The 27,413-nt window shown below is 30.0% G+C and overlaps 1 protein-coding gene across 1 annotated transcript; it reads left to right on the forward strand.

Annotated features, from left to right (window-relative positions):
- The first annotated feature begins 676 nt into the window (after positions 1 to 676).
- On the forward strand, positions 677 to 25,907 carry LOC134254675 (protein white-like). Its single transcript, XM_062737217.1, has 21 exons — positions 677 to 701; positions 10,661 to 10,744; positions 15,174 to 15,341; positions 16,499 to 16,547; positions 17,080 to 17,269; positions 17,673 to 17,744; positions 17,990 to 18,088; positions 18,278 to 18,444; positions 19,379 to 19,450; positions 19,672 to 19,774; positions 20,781 to 20,879; positions 21,020 to 21,048; positions 21,332 to 21,437; positions 21,816 to 21,953; positions 22,238 to 22,330; positions 22,539 to 22,596; positions 23,509 to 23,586; positions 23,886 to 23,991; positions 24,195 to 24,295; positions 24,531 to 24,604; positions 25,092 to 25,907. The coding sequence occupies exons 1-21, from the start codon at positions 677 to 679 to the stop codon at positions 25,194 to 25,196; spliced, it is 2,016 nt and encodes a 671-aa protein (XP_062593201.1). The 3' UTR covers positions 25,197 to 25,907.
- Positions 25,908 to 27,413: the final 1,506 nt, after the last annotated feature.

The following is a 27,413-nucleotide window of genomic DNA, read 5'->3' on the forward strand; positions in this document are numbered from 1 at the left end:
CGTCAAATAATATTACCTCTCACAGGAATTTTAAATTCTCAAGTAATCCAAAAAATATTTCAGCAAATGTTTGGCCGTCTTGTCTTTACAATAGCAGTAGATATAATGATGCTAGTTCTCTTATCTCAAATGGATAAAATTACCGGGGGGTCCCCATTGGTTTACAGATAATGAGGCACAATACGGGGAATTACAATTTAACATAAAATACATGAAACTTAACTTAAAACAATTTTACTAGCATAAAATATCATAAACAATTATTTCCAACTTATTAGTAATTGTTGAATATTCTTTGAATTATTTCTATCGAATGCTGATTTTTCTTTAAAAATCAATTCTAATTTAGAAAGACGCAATTTTTATTTCATGTTAGAATGATAACGGTAACCTTTTATGCAAGTTAAAATGTTTAAGATATTTGATATTAGCGATCTCGACACACTTGCTAAAAATGTCAAATTGAAATCCTTGCTAGAATTTCAGTTAATACGGTAGGTACCTTTGTACTGGGAACGTCATTCACAAAGTATCTGGAGAAGGCTATGAAGTTCAATGTCGCACCGTCAAGCATCGACTAAAACATGATAATGCAATAGCGCGATAACGGGGAAGCGATGCTAGAAAGACGATAAAGCGATGGTGCGATGATGATGATGATGATGATGATGATGCAATGGCGCGACAATACGATGACGATGGTGTGATACATAGCAAAGATTGCTTCAGCGTCATCGTACCAACGAACAATTCTTGCTTTCTTAACATTACAGTTGCACCCTGGTGGCATCGAACTATTGGTTCATTGTGCTATCGCATCACCGTCATTGTGTTGTTCCGCCATTGAATCAGTGCCATCGCTCTTTCGCACCGTTTCTACATCGTCATTGTACCATCGCTCCATCATTAAAGCATTATTACATAATCGCACTCTCAACCCAAACCTCGATGGTGCAATAATGCGATATCGAACAATATGCCTCTAAATCAGAAAAATCCTATTTACTTCATATTTGGTGTTTTGAAGAATTTAAAATTAATAGCAAAAGACGGCAAGAAAGGACAACATGTCTGCCAGAGTAATATTAATTGAACTCAAAAAGATATAAAATATGCAATGAAAAACAAATTTTTTTAAAGTCGTAATAAAAACACGAAGTCTGAAAGGAAAGTTTTCAATGCGTGTACTAGAAATATTTTTATTGAAAGTATTTTCCATTCAGTTTGAAAGAATGGGGCTTGTATTATTAAAGAAGCATATACCTGGTACATGTATATTAGTATTTATTCTTAATTCAATTACATTAATTACTGTGAAACAACTACAGAAATATGCTTTATTCATCTTGTTACTTTGATATACCTTTTTTGCCTTACGTATGTGGTAGATTTTTCCAGTTAAGTCGCATTTCAAAAGAAGGTTTAATTTGTTATCACTGAACCATTGTTGAAAGTGCATTGAATGTATGCACAAAACAGTGAATCAGGTGAGGCAAAACATTCTTTCTTTTTTCTCTGCTCATGCAGTAAAGGTTGTGGCATCTAATTAAGTCCATCAATTATCTATCTTTACCTTAGTGGTCACAAAATGGAACTCTTTGCACTTTAGAAAAACATATAACGCCTGGCTGTAATTCACTGTGAAGTGGATTTACTGGACATTTTATGAAATTACTAGTAATTCCTTATTATTAATCACGAAATAGGCAAATTTCTTAAGTTTTGATCCAAAATTTCAATGTTGTTAGATTCTGCTGATTCGATATTTAATCAAATTAAAAATTATCAAATTAAAAAAAAATACTGAATATTGTTGAAAAACCTAATATATCATAACGAAATTATGTCAGTATGATTAAACTAAAGATACTGTAAGTCCTGTCTCATACGGCATCGCCTGGGACAAATGTCATGTCAGAATAAGCAGGAGGATTGATTGTAGACTGTAAAGAATGATATGAGGATAATTGGGATAGAGTAATGAAACAAATATCGAAATTTACAGAAAAAAAAAGATTGCATATGTTTCGGATAAGTAACTCTAGCTATTACTATTTTTAGTTGAAATAAGAATATCCTCTGGATAAATTGCTTCGGGGCTCGGTATTTCCTGTTGCAACAGGATTTTCCAAGTTGATAAAAAAATTTTTCTGTATGTTCTGATAAAGCAGCTAATAACAATGTCTTTGTAAAGATCATTATTGAATTAAATTGTATTTTAGAAGAAATGGGATTTAATTCTACTATAGTGCTAATTTAACTTACCCATGGCTCCCTTTCTAAAGAGGAAATTCTTCAAAAGCATATGTCAGCTTTAAATATTTCTTATCCTCTCAATCACAGTGAGCTCAAGAAAAATATCGTATCGAAAAGTAACTTCCAATACGTATCGGACAGACATTTTTTCTTCAAATTCTGTTTAAAAGATGGGAATTTCAATCACCAAAGATTATATTTTACTTTTTTGAATTAAAACCTTCAATAATTATATAATTTCTAAGGAAATAAAAAAGTTTTTATAATTATTACAAAATACATAGAAAAAAATTTTTGAACATGTTGATTTTACTGTCATCAAAAGTTTTAATTGAAGTGTTATTTTAAGACAATGAGACAAGTACTTTAAAATGGGTAATAAAACACTTAATTGTTATGAAATGTATGCAATAAAATGATTTAGAAGCCTTTTCTGATGGACTTGTTTCAGAATCCAATATATCGCATATCGCTTTAAAAAATATTGTATCGTATCGTATCGAAATTTTTGGCTCAATACACAGCCCTAGGTGTGACCGGTCGGCAGGAGATGCCCACTCCTCCATGGCACCTGATATCACCTCTGATGTTTTGGAGGTCCTTGTTTGCTCTGCTCCAAATTTGTATTGTTTAATTGACTTTTGAACTTGAATACTTTCATTATCTCCATAAATTTCATTTTATACTTGTAAGCTTTTGGTGAGATTTGGATATTTTGCTTGAAAAAGACGTTAATGAAGCTCTATAATAAGCTTGATGACTTTAACTTTTCTATCGTCAACTTCCCTTACATATGCATCAATATACCTTCATCACCTGTATACGGAGTTTATGTATCTCTGTTGATTCGATACACAAGAGCATGCTCTACGTATGACGAATTTTAAAAGGAGGTAAATTGTTTACAGACAACTTCATGAAACAAAAATTTCAGCAGTCTCGTTTAAGATCATCATTTTGTAAGTTCTATGATCGATACAATGACAATGATATTTCTAATCAGTAGATTATCTTAATTTTCATAATAAAAAACAAATGTGCTCTCAATTTCAAAATTTACTGACTTTCCTGCAGCAACTTGTTAGCCTGTTTCTTCTACATGAAGGTTGTGTGTTGAATTCTTTGGTGATCACGTCATTGGTTTTCACACGTTCACTCTATTACGTAGCTCTCTTGAATTCGTCCTTTATTGAATTTTTTAAAATCCAGATCGCAGTTGTACTTTGCCATTCAAAGTGTTTTTTTTTACTCTTCAGTGAAAATGAAGCAGCTTGCACTAGCTTTTTTAAATCATAGTCAAAAACAATAAATGAATCCCCAGCAAAGTATTCACTGAAATTCAAACGACCACTTTTTAAATTCACAAAATACAGACTTTGGGTCAAATTCAATATTGTGGATTAATCAAATCCTTTTTTGTTTTTACTATAAAGGAAATGCTACTGTTCACATCGACACAAATTGAGCTAAATGTTATGTTTTTCAACTTTTTATGTAACTTTCAAGGTTCTAGAAGGATCTACAGCGTTCTAGATATGTTTCTTTTTTAGGTTTTGTTTGTTTTCATGTACATCTTTGCACTGGTTTAGCCACGAAGATAATCCATCCAGCCATGCTTCACTGACCATGTAAAGCCAAGGGACTGAGCGTATAAACTTAATTTCTAACTACTAAACGTACTGAATGATAAGGTATAGAAATACTATTTTTAACAAAGCAGGTGTAACATTGTTCATATTTTTTCTTATGTAGAGAAAGAATATCTACGAAGTTGACGTAAAATAGCTATCCATTGGTCAGAGCTTTAATAGAAATCATTTAATCTTTATTTTGGAGTTTATAAAATCCCGCTCGCATCCAAACACATATAAAAAAGATAAATTAAAGTTAGAGTTTTATTGTGTATTCTAAATATAACTAGTCTTGTTCTTCAATAAAAGCAGATTTTTTTATAAGTCCTACGTGTTCTAAGACTTATGATTGGTTTTTAGCAAACGTTACTCTAAGGCATTACAAAGACTAATCGCGCACCTTAACTAATTAACTGATTTGTTTTTATATTCTAATGAAAGAGACTTTATTTAAAAAACGTATACATGAGAAGAGAAAACACTTGCTGTGGCCTTCAACTCGACATATAGATATATCGACGATGCATTATCAATTACTGTAAAATCACATATTTTCGAGGGGTCAGATTTTCATGGTTTGAAGAAAATTTATCGGTTCACAGGGATTTGATTTAGTGGCTGAAGAATAGTTCAGTAGCAATATATTTGAAAAATTGAATTTCGTGGTGGACATAAAGAAGAAGGTATGGTTTTAACTTTATTACGCCCTAAAAATGTAAGGACATCAAAAAGTTTTGAAACTGGCTTAAATATTAATTAAATAAATGACTGTAATAAATCAGGAAAGAATATGGCATGAAGGTTCACCATTCCAAATATGACGATTTACACAACTGTCATATTTTTAACAGAAAAAGCCTCAAAACTATTTCAAGGGTGATTTTCCTTTAGAAAATCTGTTTCATATTTGATTTTTTGACTATTTTGATGAAAAATGCCTAATAAACACATGAAATCTTGTTGGCGATGCCTGTGGATTTTATTTGTCCCATTGAAACGTTGTGTATTTGCAACATTTGTAGAAAAATCCCAAAATCACCTGCATATGGTCACATTTATATTTACAAACACACGTGACAAAAATGATTTGTATGATTTTTCCATTGAATTTATAACTAGAAAGGAGTAGCGATTTTAAACAGTCGCTTCATTTTTTAGAAAAGCATCAAAATTTGTAGGAAAATTTATTTTCCTTTATTACGTTGCAACTTTAGGGCGTTCAAAGTTTATTTTAAAAAAAAAAGATTCTTAATCTTTTGATTTACACAAATGTACAAGTGATGATTTAATGTCAACACATTGTTACATATTTGGATGTTTTACGTGGAATACAAATAAAATTGCATAATAAACATATAAATGGTATACAAACGAGATGATTTCATTTGTTTCAATGCTTTATTATATACCTAAAGTGTATCACTCAATTTTACTGCATTGAATTTATGCTATCACTTCAAGGTTCCTTATTCATGTAGTTTATCCGGATCACCAACATGTTGTTTTCTAATCCATATCACCACTCTCTGAAAAGAACGTAGTACGCAGAAACATGACGTTATTTTTCTTCGCGTTAAAAGGTTAAGTTTTTATGCTTTGTTAAATTGATCTCTAACGGTTTATTTTAATATATTTAGGGTTTTCAACGTTTATATAAAAAATTATATTCTTTTGAACTCAAAATCCATTTTTAATTATTTGAATGTCGTAGTTTTTCACACGGTTTACAAGTAAATTACATGTGGAATACAAATATTTAAAAAATTGCATGATAAACAATATAGATTTACCTCATGAACACAAACATAACTTTTGTTCAATGCTTTATTAATTAAAAAACATCAAAAAGACTAATAGATTGGAAATGTGCAAGTTACGAAATAATTTGAAACATCCACCAAATGATTGGTTTGTGTTATATAAACTAGTTGTTAAAAGAGAACAATCAAGCCCAAATTCTGTAATCAATTTTTAAATGTTACATTTTGATTATTCAACAAACTTTATACCTGGTCTTGGTTTTAAATAATGGAAGCATTCATTATACGATTTATATTAGCATTTACAGCAGATTTCATCTTTTGAGGTTTCAAATTAGCGCAAGCTGTTTAACGCAAGAATGAATTAAAGGTTTGGTCCATATACATGTAAGTAAATATTTGCATTATTAGATTGAATGTCAAAATAACCATACATCCATCCTTTTTCGCTATCATCGCAGACGTATGTCTCATTTAGAATCTGATAAGATTAGCATTGAAGACAATAAGGGTCTGCTTCAACGAGATCAAGGAAATCATTACTGTTTTGCCCTAAAAAAAACATCTTTTCGTGATAAAACTTAATATTTGCAACTAGCGTATTTAGATATATATGTAAGCATAATGACATTGAAACTTCTTAGTCCTTCAGAGCAAAATTATAACTACTGCGTTATTTTACTTTTTTTCTCTTCTTGGCCCTGTTTATATTTTGTGAGATGACTTTTTTGTTCCCTATATCAGACCTTGACAAACCCACAAAATTGTTTTTATTGTGTTGACATTAAAAAGTGTTGTCAGTTGAGCCATCCATTTTATAAATCGCAGCAAAGATTTCATTTACAATCCCCAGTTTCTTTACTTTATTTAAATATTAGGTTGGTTAATTAACTTGGCTTTCGTTTCACACATTTATAGTCAAAAGTGATTAACATACTTTGTTTGATTACCTAATTCATTTTGTCTTGGTTTGTAACTTGGACTAGACTAACGTTCATTTCATTTTTTTGAAAAGAAACATGGATATATGCTTCTTACCGCATAGACCACTTTAGATTCATGCTTACCGCTTCTGTTAACCCAAACATTACCAAGAAAATTAGGAATTATTATCATGATTGTATTCTGAAGATTCTTTGAAAAAAAAACTGTTTAAATTTACTTTATAATTTTTTTTTCAGTCCTTATAACTTCAATCTACCTTTTATGCCAAGTATTCAAATTAGTGACCGGTTCCTCGCTTTGCAATTGGGATGATGTCAAATTTGAAGTCTCTCCCCCAAGACGTAAAAATTAAAGTATGTGGTACTATTACTTCGCCCTGTGTTAGAGTTGAATGTCACGGGTCTTCCAGGTATAATATTCCGAGCATTTTTTAAAATTAATCTTAAATACTAGAATCTTAAACGCCAGGCAAAGGTGAACCTTCTGGCTCTTCACCTACATGTACCTGAATAAGGTGAGATATCTGCATGCGTAAATTCTACAATGGGATCTGAAGCACGTTCATTAAGCAATCAATCAAGTTGTGACTCAGTAAACATTACAATAGCCCAATAACCAAAGGGAAAAACACTTTGCATGAATGGCATCAATAAAGTCATGTTTTTTGCAAATATACTTGAACATATCGAATTAAGATGTATATATAAATCCTACAAGGACAAAATTTGTTTTAAACTTTTTATAATTTTAGAGATGTTTGCGACAATATATACAACAGATCCTTTTAGGATTCAATATATTACCTACAAACAAAAACGTGAAGATGATCAGTGATCATCATAAAATACTAATTAGTCAGTCAATACGGAATTTTAACTCTGAAATCAGAGATGGTATCAGATACTGGGGAGAAGTTATCGTGCATTTGCTATTGAATTGTACATCAATTGTGTATTCCATGTCAAAATTAAAATAAAACTGTCATCGTCAACTTTTCTTATTTATATGTATATAGTAATAATTCGCAATCAACTGCATTTGGTGTTTTTATCTCCAAATTTAATCGATTCACAAAAACATGCTGTGAGTAAAATCAGTTATTAATCCTAGACAGACTACTCACATAAAAATAGATAATACAGAGATTTTGTTAATCTTATTTAAATATAGAAATTCGAAAATTCTATGGCAGTTAAAATGACTTTAAAATAGAAAAAAAATAATTTTGCAAGGGGGAAACATATCAACCTGATTTCGAAAATTTTATTTTATCATATGTTCAATTATATTCATGTAGATGAAAAAGGTTATAATATACGAGGGGTTATCAAAAAGTTCGTGGACTGAGGTTATAAAATTAATTAGTACGATGTAGTCTGTGCTTTCAAAATTTATAAGGAACATAAAACAACAAAAAATAAAGAAATGGAAATGTTTAATAGATTTCATTACAAAATAAAAATGACATTAAAAGAAACACAGAATTTTTTTTTTCATGTTACAAACAATTTTTGACAAAACAGTGAAGATCATACTGCAGAATATTAAAGATCTAACAATCTTTCTGTGGTATTTTTTAACATGTATACATTTTATTAATATCAACATTCTGATATTGATTTCTATTGTTGATCAAGGCCTTTTTTGTTTAAACATCATGTAAAAAAAAAATTTCAAAATATAAAAATTAAAAAAATAGTGTACATAGATTTAACGGGATTTCTGGGTGTCAAATATTCAAAAAGAAATGATGTTGAAAAAAAATATGTTCGAGGATGCCGCCTGGAAATAATACAAAAAATTACTTATTTATTTAAAAAAATAAAATTTACGTTTTGTGGTTTATTCTATAGATAGAAGAGATGATGAAAATTAGACATTTTAAAATTCATTGATGTACCTAAAGCGGTTTTAATTTATGTCGCTAGTCCACGAACTTTTTGATACCCCCTCGTACAATTTGATGTTTCAAATGTATTGAAAATGTACGTTTCAAGAAAATTATATCATGAAAAATACATGTTACAGACAATTTATGACAAATATGTTGAAGATCATATTGCAGGATAATAAAGATCTAACAGTCATTTTGTGGTATTTTTTAACATGCACACATTTTATAAATATAAACATTCTGATATTGATTTCTTTTGTTGGTAATTGACTCATCTTTTAAAAAAAAATTTCTATACTAAACAAAATGCATAGTGAGTCAGTATCTAAAAAATGAAATGATGTTAAAATATGAGATGAAATAGCAATGGACTTAAGTGACTGTGAAAGGACACTTTTTATTACATACTAGAACATCCAAACGATTACGACGAAATTATAACATTAAAAATAGACTCCCAGAAATTATTAATTAGGTTGATTAACCTTTCTAAATGTCACTCTATTCAATTTAACTGAATCAACATCATTCATCAAATCATGAATAAGTAAAAGATTTTAAAAGGAAAGAAATATCTAAAATATAGTTAAAATAAAAGAAGAATATAAAGTACGAGTCTTTGTATTCAATAAATTTGATGAATATTTTTTTGCATGAAAACAATGCATTTAATGGATAAACAATATTAACTTTGTCTAAACTATGTTTAATTATGTCCGATATTCGTGAATAGAAGTTTTTTTCCAGTTTTAAACAAGAAAACTGCAATAAAAGGTCAAACAAATGGGGATTTCCGTGATGAGATTTATATATATAAAAAAACAATACATTGCACTTTATTTATGAGAAAAGAAACACTAACAAAAAATCTTTTCTTTTCGGATATCCGGAAGGTTCCTGAATTTTATTTATAGTGCAAATCTATTCAAATATATGTAAATCAGGTATTAAATAAATTAAAGCATGTTGATCTATTATGATCAATACGATTTGCTACATATACTGATTAAGTATTAACTAAGGCTGTTCCAGAAAGTGTAGAACAATTAAAGTGTGATTATTAAATTTGAAGTGAATTAAATGTACATAAAAGCTTTTTAAATATTACAGGTAAATCGGATTTATTTTATTTAAACATATCGTTCTTTTGTCACATCTGAAAATGTTTTCAAATTTAAAACAAAATGTGTTTGTGAAATATTGATGCCCCAAATGACGGCTGTTGACAAATGTTTCTCAAATATAGGTCAAACGTCAAGGTCAAGGAAAACAAGTTATTACCCAATGAAACGACCTGTCTCAATGAATATACTTATGGAATATGAAACCCAAAGTTTTCATCATTACGATTGTTTAAATGTAGATCAATTCTAATGTCAAGGTGAAAGGGTCAAATATAAAGTACCAAGAAAGGCCTTATCTGAAGAAATGCAAAAGTGAAATATTGAAGTCACAGTAACATCTGTTAAAACGTTATGGCCAACGTTAAAGCTTTTTCTCAAAAGTAGGACAACATATAAATGAAATTTCCAGCACCAACTGTACAAAAGCTATAGACAATTAAAAAGTGGGTAAATGCTTTCAAAATTGTGTCATCTCCATGGTCAAGGTCAAGAAGTCAAAAATATTGGTACCCAATGAAAGCTCTAGTCAACAGGAAAAGTCATTTAAAATATGAGATCCATATCTCCTACCAATCAAAAGTTATTGGAAATGTTAAAGTTTTTGTAGACAAACATGCAAAAAGATAAAGAGACAGACAAACAGACGGACAAGGCAAATGTTTTTTAGCCCCGAACCTTCGATGGTGGGGGGCATAAAAACACAAATTTTAAAACACAGATCTTAATACTTTGTTCTTATTTAACTTATCTATCTATTCCTCTTCACATTATAAGGTCACATTTTATTCATAACATTATAAGGTTAATAAACATTTGAATATATGTACTTGATAATTGCTATTGTTTAGAATAAATGTATTGTATATGAACACAAACTTCTTGTTGAATCAGTTCATCTCTATAAATTATTCCACTTCCTATGGCTATACGCATCACTACCTGTGCGTAGAGGCTTTCTGATAATTTTGAACATGTGATTCCAACAAAGGTGATATAAATTGGAAAAAATTGATAACTTCTCCTTAATGCTATTTATTGATATACGATAAGAACACCCAAAATTGATAATTCTTAGATTTTATAAATTGTCATCGCAAATGGATTGTGGAAAACCAATATATTACACTAACATAGGTTAGTTGTTTTTATTCATGTTATTTATTTGGTATCATTGATTAATATATTTTGATTTAAAAGAAAGAATGTGCAATATTAAGGAGCAGAAATCTAATGTATAGTGTGTCTTAAAAGTATTCTATATTATTTTTTTTCATTTTAAAAGAAGAACTGAATAGTGAGAAGTAAAATACAAGAAATTTGTTAACTTTTAGTTACATTTCTACATTAAAATAGCTATATCGAGTTTTTTTAGGAAATTCTTTTTTTTTTCGATATCGGTAGCTCGTGATTTTGTGATTACTTCAATACTTTCATGTATTTTTAAAACATATTTTTTTAAATACATTATTTTTTTAAGATTACTTCACTTTGCTTACTACCGTATTTAAATGCTTACATGAACCAGCTAGGAATTTAAGGACGGGTAATATACATGGAAGAATATATTGATTACAGTGTATAAACATTTATGCAAAAGCTTAGTAATAATATAAGTAAAAACTAAGTTTGAACAACAGAAAAAAAGAATAAAAGTTTATAGCTATATATACGTATGTATATAATTAAAATCCTTGTCAAGAACAAACTTAGGGGTGACGTTTACTAAGGGTTTAAGTTGAAAAAAACATTTGCTTGGAATATTTTAACTTATTGTTTCGCAAACTCTCATCGATCCGTAGATAATTCAGTTAGAAGATAATGGCTGGCTGGCATAATGAATTGTTCTATTAATTGTAATATAAGGCTGCGAACGAAAGTCCATAGTGCTAACGGTTTAAGCATGTTGATGGGGATTTTTCGCGAATAAAAGTAGAAGCTTCTATCTAATATATACATAACAAGTGGGCCATTGGCCTATTACCGTATTTGAAAGTGGAAAATAGCACCATAGTCATTGGTTTACAATGTACATTAGCTCTTTCATCTCAGTGTGTCATGAAAATGCACAATGGAAGTGCTTCAAGCTATACAGCTTGTTTTAAGTGGGTGCATCAAGTCAGGATAGAATGATTAAATGTTGCACAAAAGATGCATCATTTTCATTTACTTATTTCACTTGAGAACTACCTTAAATCACCAAGCTATGGACCTAAACAAAATTAAAAACGCATTTTTAATGCATTGCTTGCAGAGTTTGATATTTCTAGAAAAAAGAATGAAAGGAGTATATTAAAATTGTTTCTAAGACACATTCCTTTTGATCTAGATATTATATATTTTAAAATTAATTGTAAAATATGAAGAAAGAAAAGAGTTCAAATGATTCCTATTTAGACATTTATATATATTGTTTTGTTTTAGGAGGAAACCCAAATGTAAAACGTTTTGTAGGATTTTGATTTTATGGAAAATCATATCTTAATTTTGTTTTGAAAAGTCACGATATGAATGTATATTACATTGTGATTACTCTACAATGTTAGTACGGTTTTATGACAAAAAAAAACAGAGATGAATCTCTGAAGTTAACAATAGATGATAAAAGATTTTATCTACGTAATATTTGCTTTTATTAAAGAAATCACTACAATACGTACATACATTGAATTTAGAACAACAACGATGACATCATTTTGAGATTGACATCATGGCCACACATTATAATAGAGTATGATTGAGCTAACTACACTGAAACTCATTCAGGTGAACATGACAAATTTGTCTTCAATCAGAGACAGAAAACAAACAATAAAGGTTATGTTGCTTTCTATATAAAAGTATCTGTAGTGTGACTTACATGTATTATATTGTTGCAGAAGAGATGTTAGACAGTTATCTAGGTATTTAGATTTCGTCATTATTTTTGTGCAGTACCCAAGTAAAAGTGTCTAATTTCAAGCTATTTTTCATGTTCCTATAAAAATAACTTTAAAATCCATCATTTTGATATTCTGCCACTTTGCATGAGTGATCAATGTAACCAAATACCGAAATTAACATTTTATTTATTCATCTTTGAAATTTCTTTCTTCAGCTTTTTTTATCTAAATTTACCTTTCCGATCTCAGTAAAACAACGAAATTTAATTAATGGTAACTTGATATTTGAAACACATCTGGAAGTTTTATTTTCAAAGTGAAATTTGATTTGAAATATGGATCCTTTTTTAAAATCTTTTAAAGCGGTATATAATTGTATCATTTGAAAAAATAATTTATTTAAAATGATAAGCAATGCAACATATAAATTAACATTAAGAAAACTTAAAAAAAACATACAGAAATAATCTATTACTAGTATTAGTGATTTTTCAAATATATATATTTTCATGTATATTCAATAATAATTGTTAAACAAATTTTACTTCTTTTATAAAGTATGTTGTATAAAAATAAGCCTAAAGATCCTTCTACAAGACCTTAAATACTGATGACACTTGTACAGCACAGCTGACATATATTGACTTGAATTTAAAACATATATGTAGCTGAACAGAAATTTGAAAGCAGCACTTTTTGTAAAATATAATTTGACGATTTATTTTAAAATTACATGACTGAAATGTCACATCAATAGAAAAAACAAAAGCGGTGAACAGCGTGATGGGTTTGATATTATCTTGTTTTTATTTTTTATCAATCAACTTCAAACCTATAGTTCAAAGAAAAGAATTTAATAAGCAAATTGAGTCATTTCTTTGATATTTTTATCGCCGATTTTTGAAAGGTTAAAACAGTCTGTACGTGATAAAATCAGTTGCAAATATAAGAGGAAATGCAAAAGGTAAAGATAATGAAAAGTGATCGATCTCAAACTATCCATTAACACCAGAAAGAATTTTAGGAGAGCATAAACCATAGGCTCCTGAAAATTCAAGAGTTAGTATCGGGCCCCAGGATCATGAAGCAACTTAAGTTTACGTCAAAATATTCATGGTTAACTAGAATTTGGATTAAGTCAACTAGACAAAAATTTAAATATTTTTTAATATTGCTTTACAAAAGTATTGTTATCTGCAACATTAAAGATTCGTTGAATTATTAATAAAAATTTTACAGACGATTAAAAATTTGACTTAAGTCTAAGTCTGACTTCAGACTTAAGTCTTAGTCATGATCCTGGGACCAGGTTTCTAGAGGAAGTAAGTATTCTCTGTTCACTGATCACACACGCCTTGAACCATATGTATTGATCAGGTAGAAGGAACTATCTGAAGTCAATTCATTTTTTAAAAAAAGAGTTAACAATTTGTATTAAACAAGTCACCCAGTGATACGTTATATATGCTAACAAATGATATAGATACTTTATATTATCTTGAACTTCTGTACCGCTATAAAATATAAGCCACATCATAAATCCCAGCTGAGCTTCCTGCATGGAGATTATGATAGCATTAATAATTTAGGCTTAATCCTGGGTCCTAAAATTGGATTTAAGATTATGATTATTTTAAGTTCTTTTAGTTAATATCATAGATTCTTAACCTAACTTTTTTTCAGAACAATTTTGAACGAATAAACCATTGTATGGTTCAAATTCATAAATTCACCCTTTTCACAGAAAATTTATGATTATTATTATTACTATTATTATTATTATTAGATTTCTAGATATTCCGCACATGGTTTCCACATTCAAGGTTTTTATGATATAATATTTACATTTGCTGTGTTTTTTCTAGTAAGCCAACTGTGAAATTGATTTCAATACCATTTTCGTGTATACTCACGCGTAGAAATAAACACGGAGAAACGTGCGCTAACGTGACGTCACAATGAGGCTACAGTGGCGCTAGTAAAAATATTATACAGTTATGGAATGGGTAAGAGGGAAATAGCAAATTTATGGTTCCCCGAGGGAAATAGTTTCCTGCCGAGGGGAACCATAAATTTCCTATTTCCCGAGTTCCCATTCCATAACTGTTTTTATCATACCGAAACAATCATAGGCGATTTAATTTTCTTACCAGATATTCCGACATTTAAAAAAAAACACTGTAAAGGCATAATTACAAATGCATGCGGTTTACCACATTGTATAATAAGTAATGTATCGTGTCCTTAAACAGTTAAATTATTTTTGAGAAGGATTTTCACTGACATTTCGAAGAATTATCGTTGTCTTCATTTTGCTAGAATTCAAATTAATATGATTTTGATATCGCATGTCGAAATGTTTTGACGTCATAGTTACATTGCTAATAACATGACGTCACAGACTCGAGATTCCTTGAACACTCCGCCTAATGAACACTTTGGTTGGTTAAAATTACTAATAAATATTCATGAGGGAGTAGTCTCAGGGAGTAGCTCTGATTTTCCAGGGAGTAGTCTTAAGTTGAGGGCAGTAGTCTCTTTTCGGGGAAATAGACAGTTTTATGGTATTAATTTTATATAGAGTAATTACAGTAGAGGTATAATAAAACAATATAGGGTATTGAGAAATTCAAATACTGAGTTATATTTTATGCTTTTTGACATTTTTTTTTAAAATTCTACAGATCCTGAACTTGGCTTCCCCCAAAAAGACTATGAAGAGAACTATTGTAGTCAGGTGTACCCAGTCACTTTGTCCTGGAAGGATTGCAGCGTATTTTCCTTGCCGAAAAGGAACCTCTTTTGCTTTCTAAATAAAGAAGACGAACCTCCCAAACAAATTTTAACCAATGGTAGGCCTTTTGTTATTTTTTAAAAATGTTTTGCTGAATAAAAAAAAGTTGAAATAGAGAAAATCTTCTTTATACATAACACAACGTCTGATGTTTGCAAACTTTTCAAAGTAATGAAATAAAACTTATCATGTTAACACAGACAAATAAAATAATATGTTTATTATTTTTTTCTCTTCCATTTTTTATTAAATTGGAGGGTGGGTGGGGTGTAGTTAAGATTTTTTAACAAATTACCCCCTTTCATTTCGGTCTCTAAATTTTCCAAGAAAAATTCCCCATAATTTGCTTTACAATATACTTCCTGGGATCTATTTAGCCTGTGTGGGTCATTTAAAAAAGTAATGACGGAGTGTTTCTATTTTTGTATCAAATATGCACTTTTCAATGTCAAAATAAGCATTTCTTCAATTTTACGTCAGTCTTAGCAATGTTATATACATTATATACATTAACAATTAATCAGAAAAATTAATTGCCTCACCTATGACATGCTTTGTCAAATTTTCCAATCAATCTTCAACTTCCCCACTCAGCACAAAACAAATTGATCTTAATAATAGGACGCCATTGTTCTATGACTCAGCAAAAGATTATACCTTTCTTTTTAAAATTATAAATCATTAAGGTTCATTACCCTCAATCTCAATAAAAGATAAAAGAAGATCACGCAGACTTTTTCGTAAACTTTGAACTGATTAGGCCTTTTTTACTCCATTTTTATTGGCCGCATATGATTAAGTTTTAGTACAGCCTGATAGTTACCCTTGACCTATATTTTATTATTCATTGACAATCTTTTTAAAGCGAATAAAACATATTAAACGACAAAATATTTGAAGTATTGAAAGTATTTTTAAGCAAAGGTCATTGATTTAGAAGAGATGTCCAGAAAAATAGTTATTTTCCTAATCCTTTACGACAGTTTTGAAACATATCCAAATCAAAGAGAATATTTGTATTTATCTCCAATAAATAGTTATTATGAGTTATGAATGCCACTTTATTTTCAAGTTCTTTTGTCTAATCATTAAAGAATTCCTGGTAGTGATATAAGTGATATATAGTACTTTTTTCAGACTTACCGATTGAAAATTTTATAGACCTTTTATTAGGCCACAAAGATGATGTTTATTGTTTTACCCTTTTCATTTCAGTGAGTGGTGTAATTAAACCTGGAAGGCTCACAGCCGTCATGGGAGCAAGGTGACTTTCACTTTTGTATATTTTGTTTTTATAATGAGTTTACTTCGGAATGTTGCGTCCACCCAACCAATACATAGGGCTCATGACGGGCGAAACCAGTCAACAGGGAATGTTTCTTCCTCCAAGGCACATGATCTCACCCTAAAATTTCCAGGGATCAATGTTTTGCCCTCTTCACAGATTTGAACAGTTTTTGAATTATCTTTTAGATCCATCACTTTTCGTTAACTTCATCTTTTTTATCTATAGATGAAACTATCTTGCTGGTTATTATAATTTTGAGAATTTCGAAATATAAATAATAAAGGCCAATATTTATTGAAAAGTTGAATTTGTGGTCAAGCTGTCTCTTTGCCCTGAGTTTATGTGTCGATTTAAAAATGATTCCATTTTGTCTAAATCTAACGAGATTATTTTTATAAAAATGTCAAGAGTGTCTCTGTCTTGAAAAGAATAAAATAACGTAAAATAACTTAAATATACTCTGTAAATATCAATACCATTGAAGATACCTTTTCAATCTCCTATTTAGTGGAGCCGGAAAGTCGACCTTGATGAATATGTTGACCTTCAGAAACAGAGGGTCACTTGTTATCCAGGGAGATATAAAGGTCAATGGAGTAACAATGGAGAAAGACAAAATGGCGAATCTCTCCGCCTACGTTCAGCAGGATGACGTTTTCATTGGAACAATGACAGTTAGGGAACATCTGGTTTTCAGGGTGAGTCAAGAAATGTACAAGAGGTTCGTTGTAAATTCAGACATTTTCGTGGAGTCAAACTTTCGAGGTTTGAGGGGAAAATATTTGCTTTTGGGATTTTGATTTTATGGTTGGAACATGTTTAAGTAATCAGAAAAATTACATCTGATTATCGGTCTTATATGAAAATAATGAAAATTAAAACATACATTGTGATTCTGGCAGAAATTTAATTTGGAGAACCTCTCTATTAATACATTTGAAATTTGCACATTAACAATTTAAGGACAATCTTTCAATATTATAGAAATCTTTCAATATTATAGAAATGTAACTTCAGTACAGATTCGCAAATACGGAATACTTCAACTCGTAAATTTTGAGTAACGTTTGACATATTTTCAATGTTCATCCGATCTTACAGGCAATTTTAAAAATGGACGGACGAACGCCAAAAGCGGAAAAACTTCAGAGAGTGGAGGAAGTTATACAACAGGTATATATCTAAATAATGTATTGAATGGATAAATATATTTGTTTTTCTCTCTTAGCAAGACATTCAGACTATATTATAGATATTAAATTTTTGGGTGGATAAATCTAGCAGAACGATAGGCTCTGTTTCGCAGTTTGATCAACCCAATGCAACAGTCACTAATGAATTTAAGATTAGACTATACATGTATATGAAATATTACTATAAGATAATATATTTATTACAAATGTCTTTATCTTTTGTAGCTTGGACTGACTAAATGCGCAGACACAATGATTGGAATCCCAGGAAAAAAGAAGGGAATTTCGGGAGGAGAATTAAGACGACTTTCGTTTGCCTCTGAGGTACAAAAAATTTCATCTTTTCTTCAAAATGAAATTACTATATTGCACAAATTAAAGACGTCAAAACATGATCCTGACTAACTTAAAGATATAAAAATTTGGCCTTAGAAATTGAAGATTTGAAACTCAGTAATACAGTGTATGTACTCATGAGATGACCTTATAAATACATATAAACTACAATTTCAGTTGCTTACAAATCCTCCATTGATGTTCTGTGATGAGGTCACTTCTGGTCTGGATTCGTTCATGGCCCAAAGCGTTATACAATCACTGAAGACCATGGTTCACACAGGACACACCATTATGTGTACTGTACATCAACCCTCCTCAGAAGTGTTCGAATTGTTTGACGAGTGAGTTGCTTTTTTCTTCTACATTTTCTCCATCAGTCTACGTGATCCCTGACGTCATTTGGAAAAAGTTATCTAGTAAATTGCATAATTTTGCTGATTTATGATTCATGAATAACCATAGGGATGCTTTCAAGGTTCATAAAAATAAATAACATTTAAAGAAGATTGATACATGGTACATGTAATTGGGATCTTTTTTAACGTCAGGTCTCAATATTTTTTAAAAAATAAATTGCGTCTTAAACTAAAACCCCGAACTCTCCTGACAAAGGTTACTTAAGATAACTTAATTATTTGGTTAAAGTAAAATCAGTTTATCATTCTTAAAAGCTTTCACCTGTCCTGTCTGTCTATATCCTATCTTAGTATTTGTTTAAATTAAATCCTAATTAAAAAGGGAAAAGAAGCATTGATTGAATAGTCAAGACTATTTTTTCAAAAATCAGGTTTTGATATAGTTTAAGTTAACCTCTGATTTCGAGCCTTTCTCTGATATTTTCTAGTAAGAATTTATTTCATGTAAGGTTCCAGTTTTATATTTTTCTAGAAAGGATATTAAAATTGAATATCTCTGGAAAAAATTATTGAAAGTTATAGAATAATGTAGTTTAGGTATTACTTTAAATTATACATTTCAATTATTGAAATTTATCTATACAAATCTCTCTAGTTTTCTATTGATAAACCCTATACAAAAATAACTTTCAATAATTAAAGCTTACTCAAGTTAACTATAGTTAACTTTATTCATAAAGAATAAAATACATCTACTGAGTATAAATTAAGTCGGGTGAAAATATTGTTTTGAATATATATTTTGATCATGGTCTCTGTCGAATATTAAACTTATGTATTCATATTTGCTTTTCTTGAGATACATTACCAGAATCGTTAACTTTCTCTGAGTATTTATTTCTTCTTATCATTTTTACAGAATCATTTTAATGGCGGAAGGGAAGATAGCATTTTCGGGGCCAGTATCACATGCTATTGACTTTTTCAAAAGGTTGGAATTTATTATTTTTTTTCAATATTGGAACAATGTGGACACAAAGTGTTCGCTTTATATCTTGCGATGAAATATTCATTTAAAAGATACAGGTAATATTTAATGTAACTTTTTTATACTTTCTAATAATTTATTATAATAGTGATTACCTTTCATCTGTAAGACTGCACATTTGCTCACCTATTCTATTGTGTGTTAACTCTGTCCTTTTTTAATAGTGTTGGTCATCCCTGTCCGGTAAACTACAATCCTGTCAATCATTTTATTCTTACTCTCGCCATAGTTCCGGGATACGAAACAGAATGTAAAGGGCGTGTAGAGGTAATACAAACTATAGGTCAAGTTATGGTTTAATATACAGTTCATTTATGGATTTTTAAAACGTTAAGCCTTAGCATATTTTGATGTATTTAAGAAGGCTATGTGGTATTGGCCATTTTTAGGCTATATTGATCTATGAAGGATAAGGAGATAACCAACAGTATTCAATATCAAAGTCCATAAAACAATGCAAAATAGAAACAAAGCAAACACGGACCTGTAAAACATCAGAGGTGGGATCAGGTGTCATGGAGGAGTTAGCATCCCTTGCTGACCGGTCACACCACCGTGTGCTCCTTGTCATGATCGGGAAATAACGGGAAAATCCGTCGTCCATTCAGTGAATAAATAATGGACTAAAAATTAATATGAAAAACGTCAGTCAGCATTTGATTCAATGATAAACTGTATTTGCTGACTTTATCATTGTATCAAGCACAGAACTTACGAAATGATGACTTTAAACGAGACTGCTGATATTCTTGTTTCATCAACTTGTTTGTCAATACTTTATCTCGTTTTAGAAATTGTTCATACGTAGAACATGTTCTTGCGTATCGAATCAACTGAGATATATGAACGCCGTATGCAGGCGATGAAGGTATATTGCAGCATACGTAAGGGAAGTTGACGATAGAAAAGTTAAAGTCATCATGTTTATCATAGAGCTTGGTTGTCAGATTACCATTAACGTCTTTTTCAAGTAAAATATCCAATTAAAATATAAAAACTATATAAAAAAAAAGAGAGAGAGAGAGAGAGAAAGAGCTCCATATAAAGATATACAAAAATTATCTTTCAAAACTATGCATTTTTTCTTTGCTAAATGATAGTTGACAGCTAAATATATCATATCTTAAAAATGATGTTATATCTGATTGTTAATTTGTTGACCCAAAGCCTCCTTAATGATAAACAAAAATAACAATTATAAAGTAAACAAATATAAGAGATTCTATATACTAAGTAGTAATATTCAAAAACGTTTTAATTCCTTGCTTTACAGAAATTGTGTGAGTTCTATGACAGTAGCTCGGCCTCTAAGAGAATAGATCATTTTGATGTCACAATGGATCCATACGAGCGAAGAATGTCACAAAAATTGGTAAGGGGTGGTTATATACAATTCAGTAGAATAAATAAATGTTTATTTGTAGAAACATAAATTAATTTCTTATATTTATATATTTTTATTGTAATCAATCTAACAAATTAAGTATTAACACTGTTTTTCTTTTTTTACAGCTTGAAGAATCTTTACATTCCATATCAAGGTATTCTTGAGATTAGTGAATCGATTATCATAACAGTTATTTACGGCTTTCAAGCTCTTTTTTCAAAATATGATACATTGTACGTCAATTTCTATTTGCTTTTAATTTTCTTCTGTAAAAGATTGAAAAGAACTGAAATCAATTGGTTTTAAAGAAAAACGCACGCAAAATTAGGGATAAAATAAATGATTCAGAGATATAATTCCTTTTGAATTTCCTAGAAATTACATCATATATTAGCAAAGGTACGAATATCAGTTTAACTTTCTTTTGAATTTTGCAGCAGTGGACCTTCATACTTTCAGCAACTTTCATGTGTCATGTGGAGAAGTTGGATAACAAATATACGAGAGCCCATGTTGGTCAAAATAAAGTTCATTCAAACAATAGTAAGTTTTGAAAAGCAGCAATGAAATCGAGACATTTCAAATCTGTAAATGAATTTATTTTTATTTCACTAAGAATAAAAATTTGAAGAATGGGAAGACTTCTTCCAAATTTACTAATAACCAATGTTTTCCGAAATTCTTATAATCTTTAACTTTGATTGGCTATAGGATATTTTAACCAAAACAGTCATATTCCTGTTCAATGGCTTACTTTTACCTGAAAACTTCAGCTAATGGATTCTGTTTACTGATAAAGTTGTTCATTTTATTTAAAATTATAACTTTGGTCATGTTGAAAACACCAATTTTTAGAGATCTTTGTTAATATGTATGACTTACCTTAGAAACTAAGGTAAATGATTATATTTACCTTTACAGCTCTTTGCCCTGTTTATGGGTTTGGTTTACCTGAAAACTTCCAATGATTACAATCAAGAGGACATCATGAATATCAACGGAGTTATCTTTCTTCTTATCATCAGTTTTACCTATAACAATTTATTTCCAGTCTTAAATGTGAGTATTGTTTGATAATTTTATTTCTTTCTTCTTTCTTTTAACAGGGAATTAAGAACAGAATTTTATTTTTATTAATATATTCAAGAGTATTTGCCGAACGGAAAATTCAAGCCAAAACATGAAATGCATCATAAATGATTATTCCGTTTTTATGTGTAGCCCAAAGTAATATTAAAAAAATAATTATTAAGAAAATTTAGAATTTCTGTAATCCTTTCAGCATATATTTTATTTCATTCTTGATATTTCATCACTGTATCTAAGATATTACCGTATTGTAGGTTTTCCCTAAAGAAATACCGGTCTTTTTAAGAGAACATGGCGCTGGTCTATACAGAGTTGATGTGTATTACTTCAGTAAAATGGCCGTTGAGGTATGTTTCATTTTCTAGTCACTTTGAAAAACACATCAAGTATTTTTTTTATATCAATAATTTTAATATTTTCTATAGAGTTAACTATATACACTCATGTTCTGTACAGCTTATTAAATTTATTTTTTGCCTTTAAAACAATATCGAGCAATCCTGAGATTTCTATCAAAGAAAATGCATCACAATTTATTTTCACTTTAATTTTCAGATTCCATTTCTCGTCATCAACTCCACGATGGTCATAGCCATTGTTTACTGGATGAGCGGTGAGATTGATTTCCTAGATTAATCACTGCAACAAAAGTTTACAAAGATGAAATTAAAAGAGAGCTACCTTCAAATATGACACCAAAATATTTCAAACTCCAAAAATTTATTTAGTGATTACTATGGAATCATCATTATTTGTGAGATACCAATGTTTTGTAATCTGTCAAACAGCTATTCCCGCATTTTTACACCCACGTGAATAATAATTAACCTACGTATTGGTTCTATGAATTATCTACGTGCTTTCGTAGAAAAAACACATCCACCAAAAGCAAGTAAAACTTATGATGTCAAAAACATTGAGACCAACAATGAAGGAAAGTGTGTATTACAACAAATATTTGTACGCACTGAAATCAATATACTAGTAAAGTATTTTACAGTAAGATGTTTTCAAGTGCAAACATCTCATGGTTACGCCAAGCTTGCACTTAGATGACTGTGGTTAAAAGAGTCACTCAACTATTTGTATATTGGATAGCCAAAGAGAAGATGTAGGTTAAAAAAAACAAAAGAAATTTAATCCGCCTTTCAATTTCATTCTTTATTCTCTATCTTTCATGGAAATTTGAAAATAAATGATTGATATCTTCATACACAGCTATAATGTTAAATGATGAAACTGATTTCCTTCTATTATAATTTTTTGATGTCAGACCCAAAAACCATAAACTGAGAACAGGCTTAAGTCAAAATCTTAATTTTCAATATCTTAAATTTAATTCAACAAACATGTTTAAAAAGTTGTAAGTTTGTAATCATATACAGTGTCCTCAGTGAAAATTTGGTTTTATTTTCTTGCCCACTTCAAAAGTCACACAGAATTGAAATTTTGATTTAAGTATATTCTCATTTTATGGTTTTGTAGCCTGATACATGAATACAAATTTCTTTTGTATCTTTTTTAGGTCTTGTACATGATCTCAATGCCTTCATCAATGCTACAATTATTTCTATATTAGCTGCAGCATCCTCGTCTTCGTTTGGTAAATTATTGCGAATATTTGTCTTAGATATAATAATTATATTAAAATAATTGCACAAAATAATGTCTTAAATGATAAAGATAAATTTTAAATTTATTCCGATTAAGATAAACATACAGATAAAAATCAAAGGCAATCATGATTAAAAATTCAGTTTAAAATAAAACTTGACTTATTAATAACAAAGTTATCATTCTCACTCAATCAGTAATGAAGTTATCTTCATTGCCATACATGTATCAGTATAGAAGTTGTTTTAGTTTTAGTCTTTTCTTCCTAAATTCCTATTTGTTTTTCAGGTTATGCTATATCTGCCGCCTCACCGTCAGTTACTATTGCTCTGTCCCTAGGACCTCTCCTCATGACCCCTTTTCTTCTCTTTGGAGGGTATTTCCTAAATAATGGGTAGGTTGAAATTAAATGATATTCAAATTTCAAAATTCTTTAATAATTTTAAAAACTATTATTCTCAAAACCTACCAAAAGTAGGAATTTGAATATTTTTAATGTGATGAATTCTTCGAAATTATAGCTTTTATTTTTTTTTTAATCATATGCATGTCTTTCATTATACTTACTAAATGTTGTTTGATTTTGAATTCTTTCAGGTCGGTGCCCGACTACTTTCTGTGGGTCAAGTATTCCTCCTGGTTCTTATACAGCAATGAATTGATGATTACAAATCAGTGGAATGGTGTCAGACATATTAGTAAGTAGCATATGTTTTTATATACATACATGAAAAAATATACATCACTCAAAGAAGTGTTTTCAATATTTTAAATGATATAATTTTATTTGGAGTAGGTTTCTTAAGGTACATTATATGTTTATATGAAAGAAACATTTCCCTAGAAAAAAATATCAAAATCTATTTTGATTAAAAAAAAAGTGTATATAAATATTGTTCCTGAATAAACTAAGTAAAAGAATATTCTTTATAGATTGTGATGATGATAATTCTACGGTGTGTATCCACACGGGAAAAGAAATCATTCATAGTCTTAATTATAACGAGGTAAGTATTGGGGAAAATAACGCTCAATAAGAACCTTAATTGTTTCGCCTAAAGATATGGTTGCTATTCTCTGTAAGACTTACATGATTTTACAGTGAAAACTGTCTACTCCGATACCTGAGCAATTCGTCACACTGTGAATTCCAACTTTAAATTTCCCTCCCATTTTACTTGCTTCCATTTTTTTAAATATACAATTCGACACCCTGTCTATTCCGACATAAAATAAGCCTCCCGGGTATGTCGGATTAGACAGGTTTCACTGTACCTCCATTCGTGTAATTCACCTCTAGTTAACGTTGATTTAGTTCATGTATATATTCATGACCCTTATCTTCAGGTATCTAATAAAATCGATTGTTTTCTCCCTCGATAGTCTGCCTTAAATTGCTTCTTTCTCACCTCTGAGTCTGGTTAACAGCACTCTAAATCATCATCTATGTAATCAGTCTCTTCAAGTAATGAATATTCTATTGTTTCCTTTCAGGACAATTTCTGCTTTGACCTTGTCATGCTTTCGACCATTATCCTGACATACCGGATTCTGGCTTTTCTCATTCTCCTGGTTAAAGCCAAGTTGTCAAAGTGTTAGGAGTGCAGTAAAAGTTACTCGGATTTAGAAGAAAAATTAATGATTAATAATTGAATATTAATGAATTAATGATAAAAACGTATCTTTAGAGATCATTTACAAATCCAAAAATAAAGTCTTATGCTGGAATTAGAAGAAACTGCACAATTTAATGACAAGACTTTGTACTATAGAATACTCCATTTCACCACTTCGGAAATCAAGTAGCTGCCATGGTCAAATGAGTGAAGAGGCATTGAATGTACCTTTGACTTCAATTTCTTTGCGATTCTTTGATGAAGATTAAAAAGTTATTATGCATTATGTATAGTATACAAATGCAATCACGATCACATCAAAATGTCCTACAATGATATTTATATTTCATAAATCATTTGGGATAAGCCTGAAATTGTGTTGTCTTTCAAATTTTGTTTTGATACTCAGACATAGAATAGTGCATGAAATAAACCGTAGTCTTTCCTAGGACGGATACATGTAGTTATGTATGAGCATATGTAAGAGAGTGAATGAGAGAATGAAAGAGAGAGATTGACTATGTCCTAAGATATCCATGTCAATGTATTCATTGTTTGTATATTTAAATTATTTCTTTGCCTGTTACTCTTATGCACATTTATACATGTAAAGTGAATGGTTCAGCCTTTATTATACTTGTCGACTTGTTTCAAAGCAAAGTCTTCAACAAATGTGTTATATCAAACTGTTAGATTTTACAGATTTGTTTAAATAAATGATATTTACATATATTATGTCTCTTTTCTTCTTTAAAGGGTAGAATAAAAGTAACTTTATTTCAAAAATAATGAGAATTAATTATAAAACGTGTAGATTACAAATGGGGATTGATCATAAAAAAATACACTGAACGGGGATCATCGGAAATTCCAGCCACGTGAACGGGAGCTCAAGAGAACAAAGTACCCATCGTGGAACGGACACACTGTTCAATTCTCATATATTGCTTAGGTAAAACATGATTTCAATTCCTAACCAAGCCATTTTACGAGAATCTTCGAAAAGCTGACTTTAAATTTTGGTTTTTTTTTTCTTTATTTCTGCAACAGTAGTCTGTTTTTGTTTTAAAATGTGGTCGTACTCTGAGCATTCTAGGAACCGCTAATGATATAAAGCCTTTTCATTCTACAAATATCATTTAGTGTTGCAATGCAAAGCTTTATGCCATAAATCATTGAATTAATACTATATATAGGGAAATTTTTTCGCCCCGTGTTATTTTCGCTCTTTTGCACTTGCAAACAATTTTGCCCCGTTTTAAATTCGCCCTGTGATAGTTCTGTTTAAGAAACTCTGCTGTGTAATTTGAATTCGCCCCGTTCTAAATTCGCCCAATCAAGAAGAGGGCGAAAGGGGCGAAAATAAAACGGGGGAGAAAATTTCCCTGTATACAGTAGTGTACATGCTCATTCGCTTAATGATATAAATCTGCCATGATCATTAAGCGACGAATTAGCATTAGCAGTTGAAAACTTCAACCTTTAATGCAATAATTTATGGCATTAAGCGTTACAGTTGCAATGCATGATGATATTTGTATCATTAAAAGGCGTTTTATCATTAGCGGTTGCTACAGGGCATGCCATTGAGTATTTTAGCAGAAGTCGGCGTATGAATGAAAGGTACTATTTTAAATTGCAAAGACGTCGTCGATACATCTGAAATTCGAGTTGAAGGCAACAGAAAGTTGTCTCCCGCAGAAGTTTTCAATTACATTACCGGGTGTATGCTTTACAGTAAGATCGACTAACGAATTAAGTAAAAAAAGTTCCTTTGGGAGATCCAACATTTTGTTGAAGGACCTGGTCTGTGAAGAATACATTACAATGAAGAACTTCAGTATCCTTTTATATTCAATTTAAGAGTACCTACGTGTAGAATCAGAGTACGTTTTAACTAAGTTTTTTATATGAACAATCACAACTTTTCAAAAATTTCCAAGCTCTTGTTATTAATAAGATGCAGCTGTGTATGATCTCAAAAAAATATTTTGTTGATTTATTTTCAAATTGTAGAAAGAAGGTCTTACGTTTTGATATAACTGAGTGTTTTAAAGGTAATTTTGTTTTCTGAATTACTCAAAATATCTCTACATTGTTTTTAGAATCACAATTTATCTTTAAAGTAAAATCATGGTGATTGAAAAACTCTTGCTTTTAACCCCATTATGGTTGTAAAGTATCAATAGTGATTACAAAT

The sequence above is a fragment of the Saccostrea cucullata genome, unplaced genomic scaffold (assembly GCF_032062105.1).
Source record: "Saccostrea cucullata isolate Sc308-1 unplaced genomic scaffold, CSIRO_AGI_Scuc_v1 ctg531, whole genome shotgun sequence".
NCBI classification, from domain to species: Eukaryota; Metazoa; Mollusca; class Bivalvia; order Ostreida; family Ostreidae; genus Saccostrea; species Saccostrea cuccullata.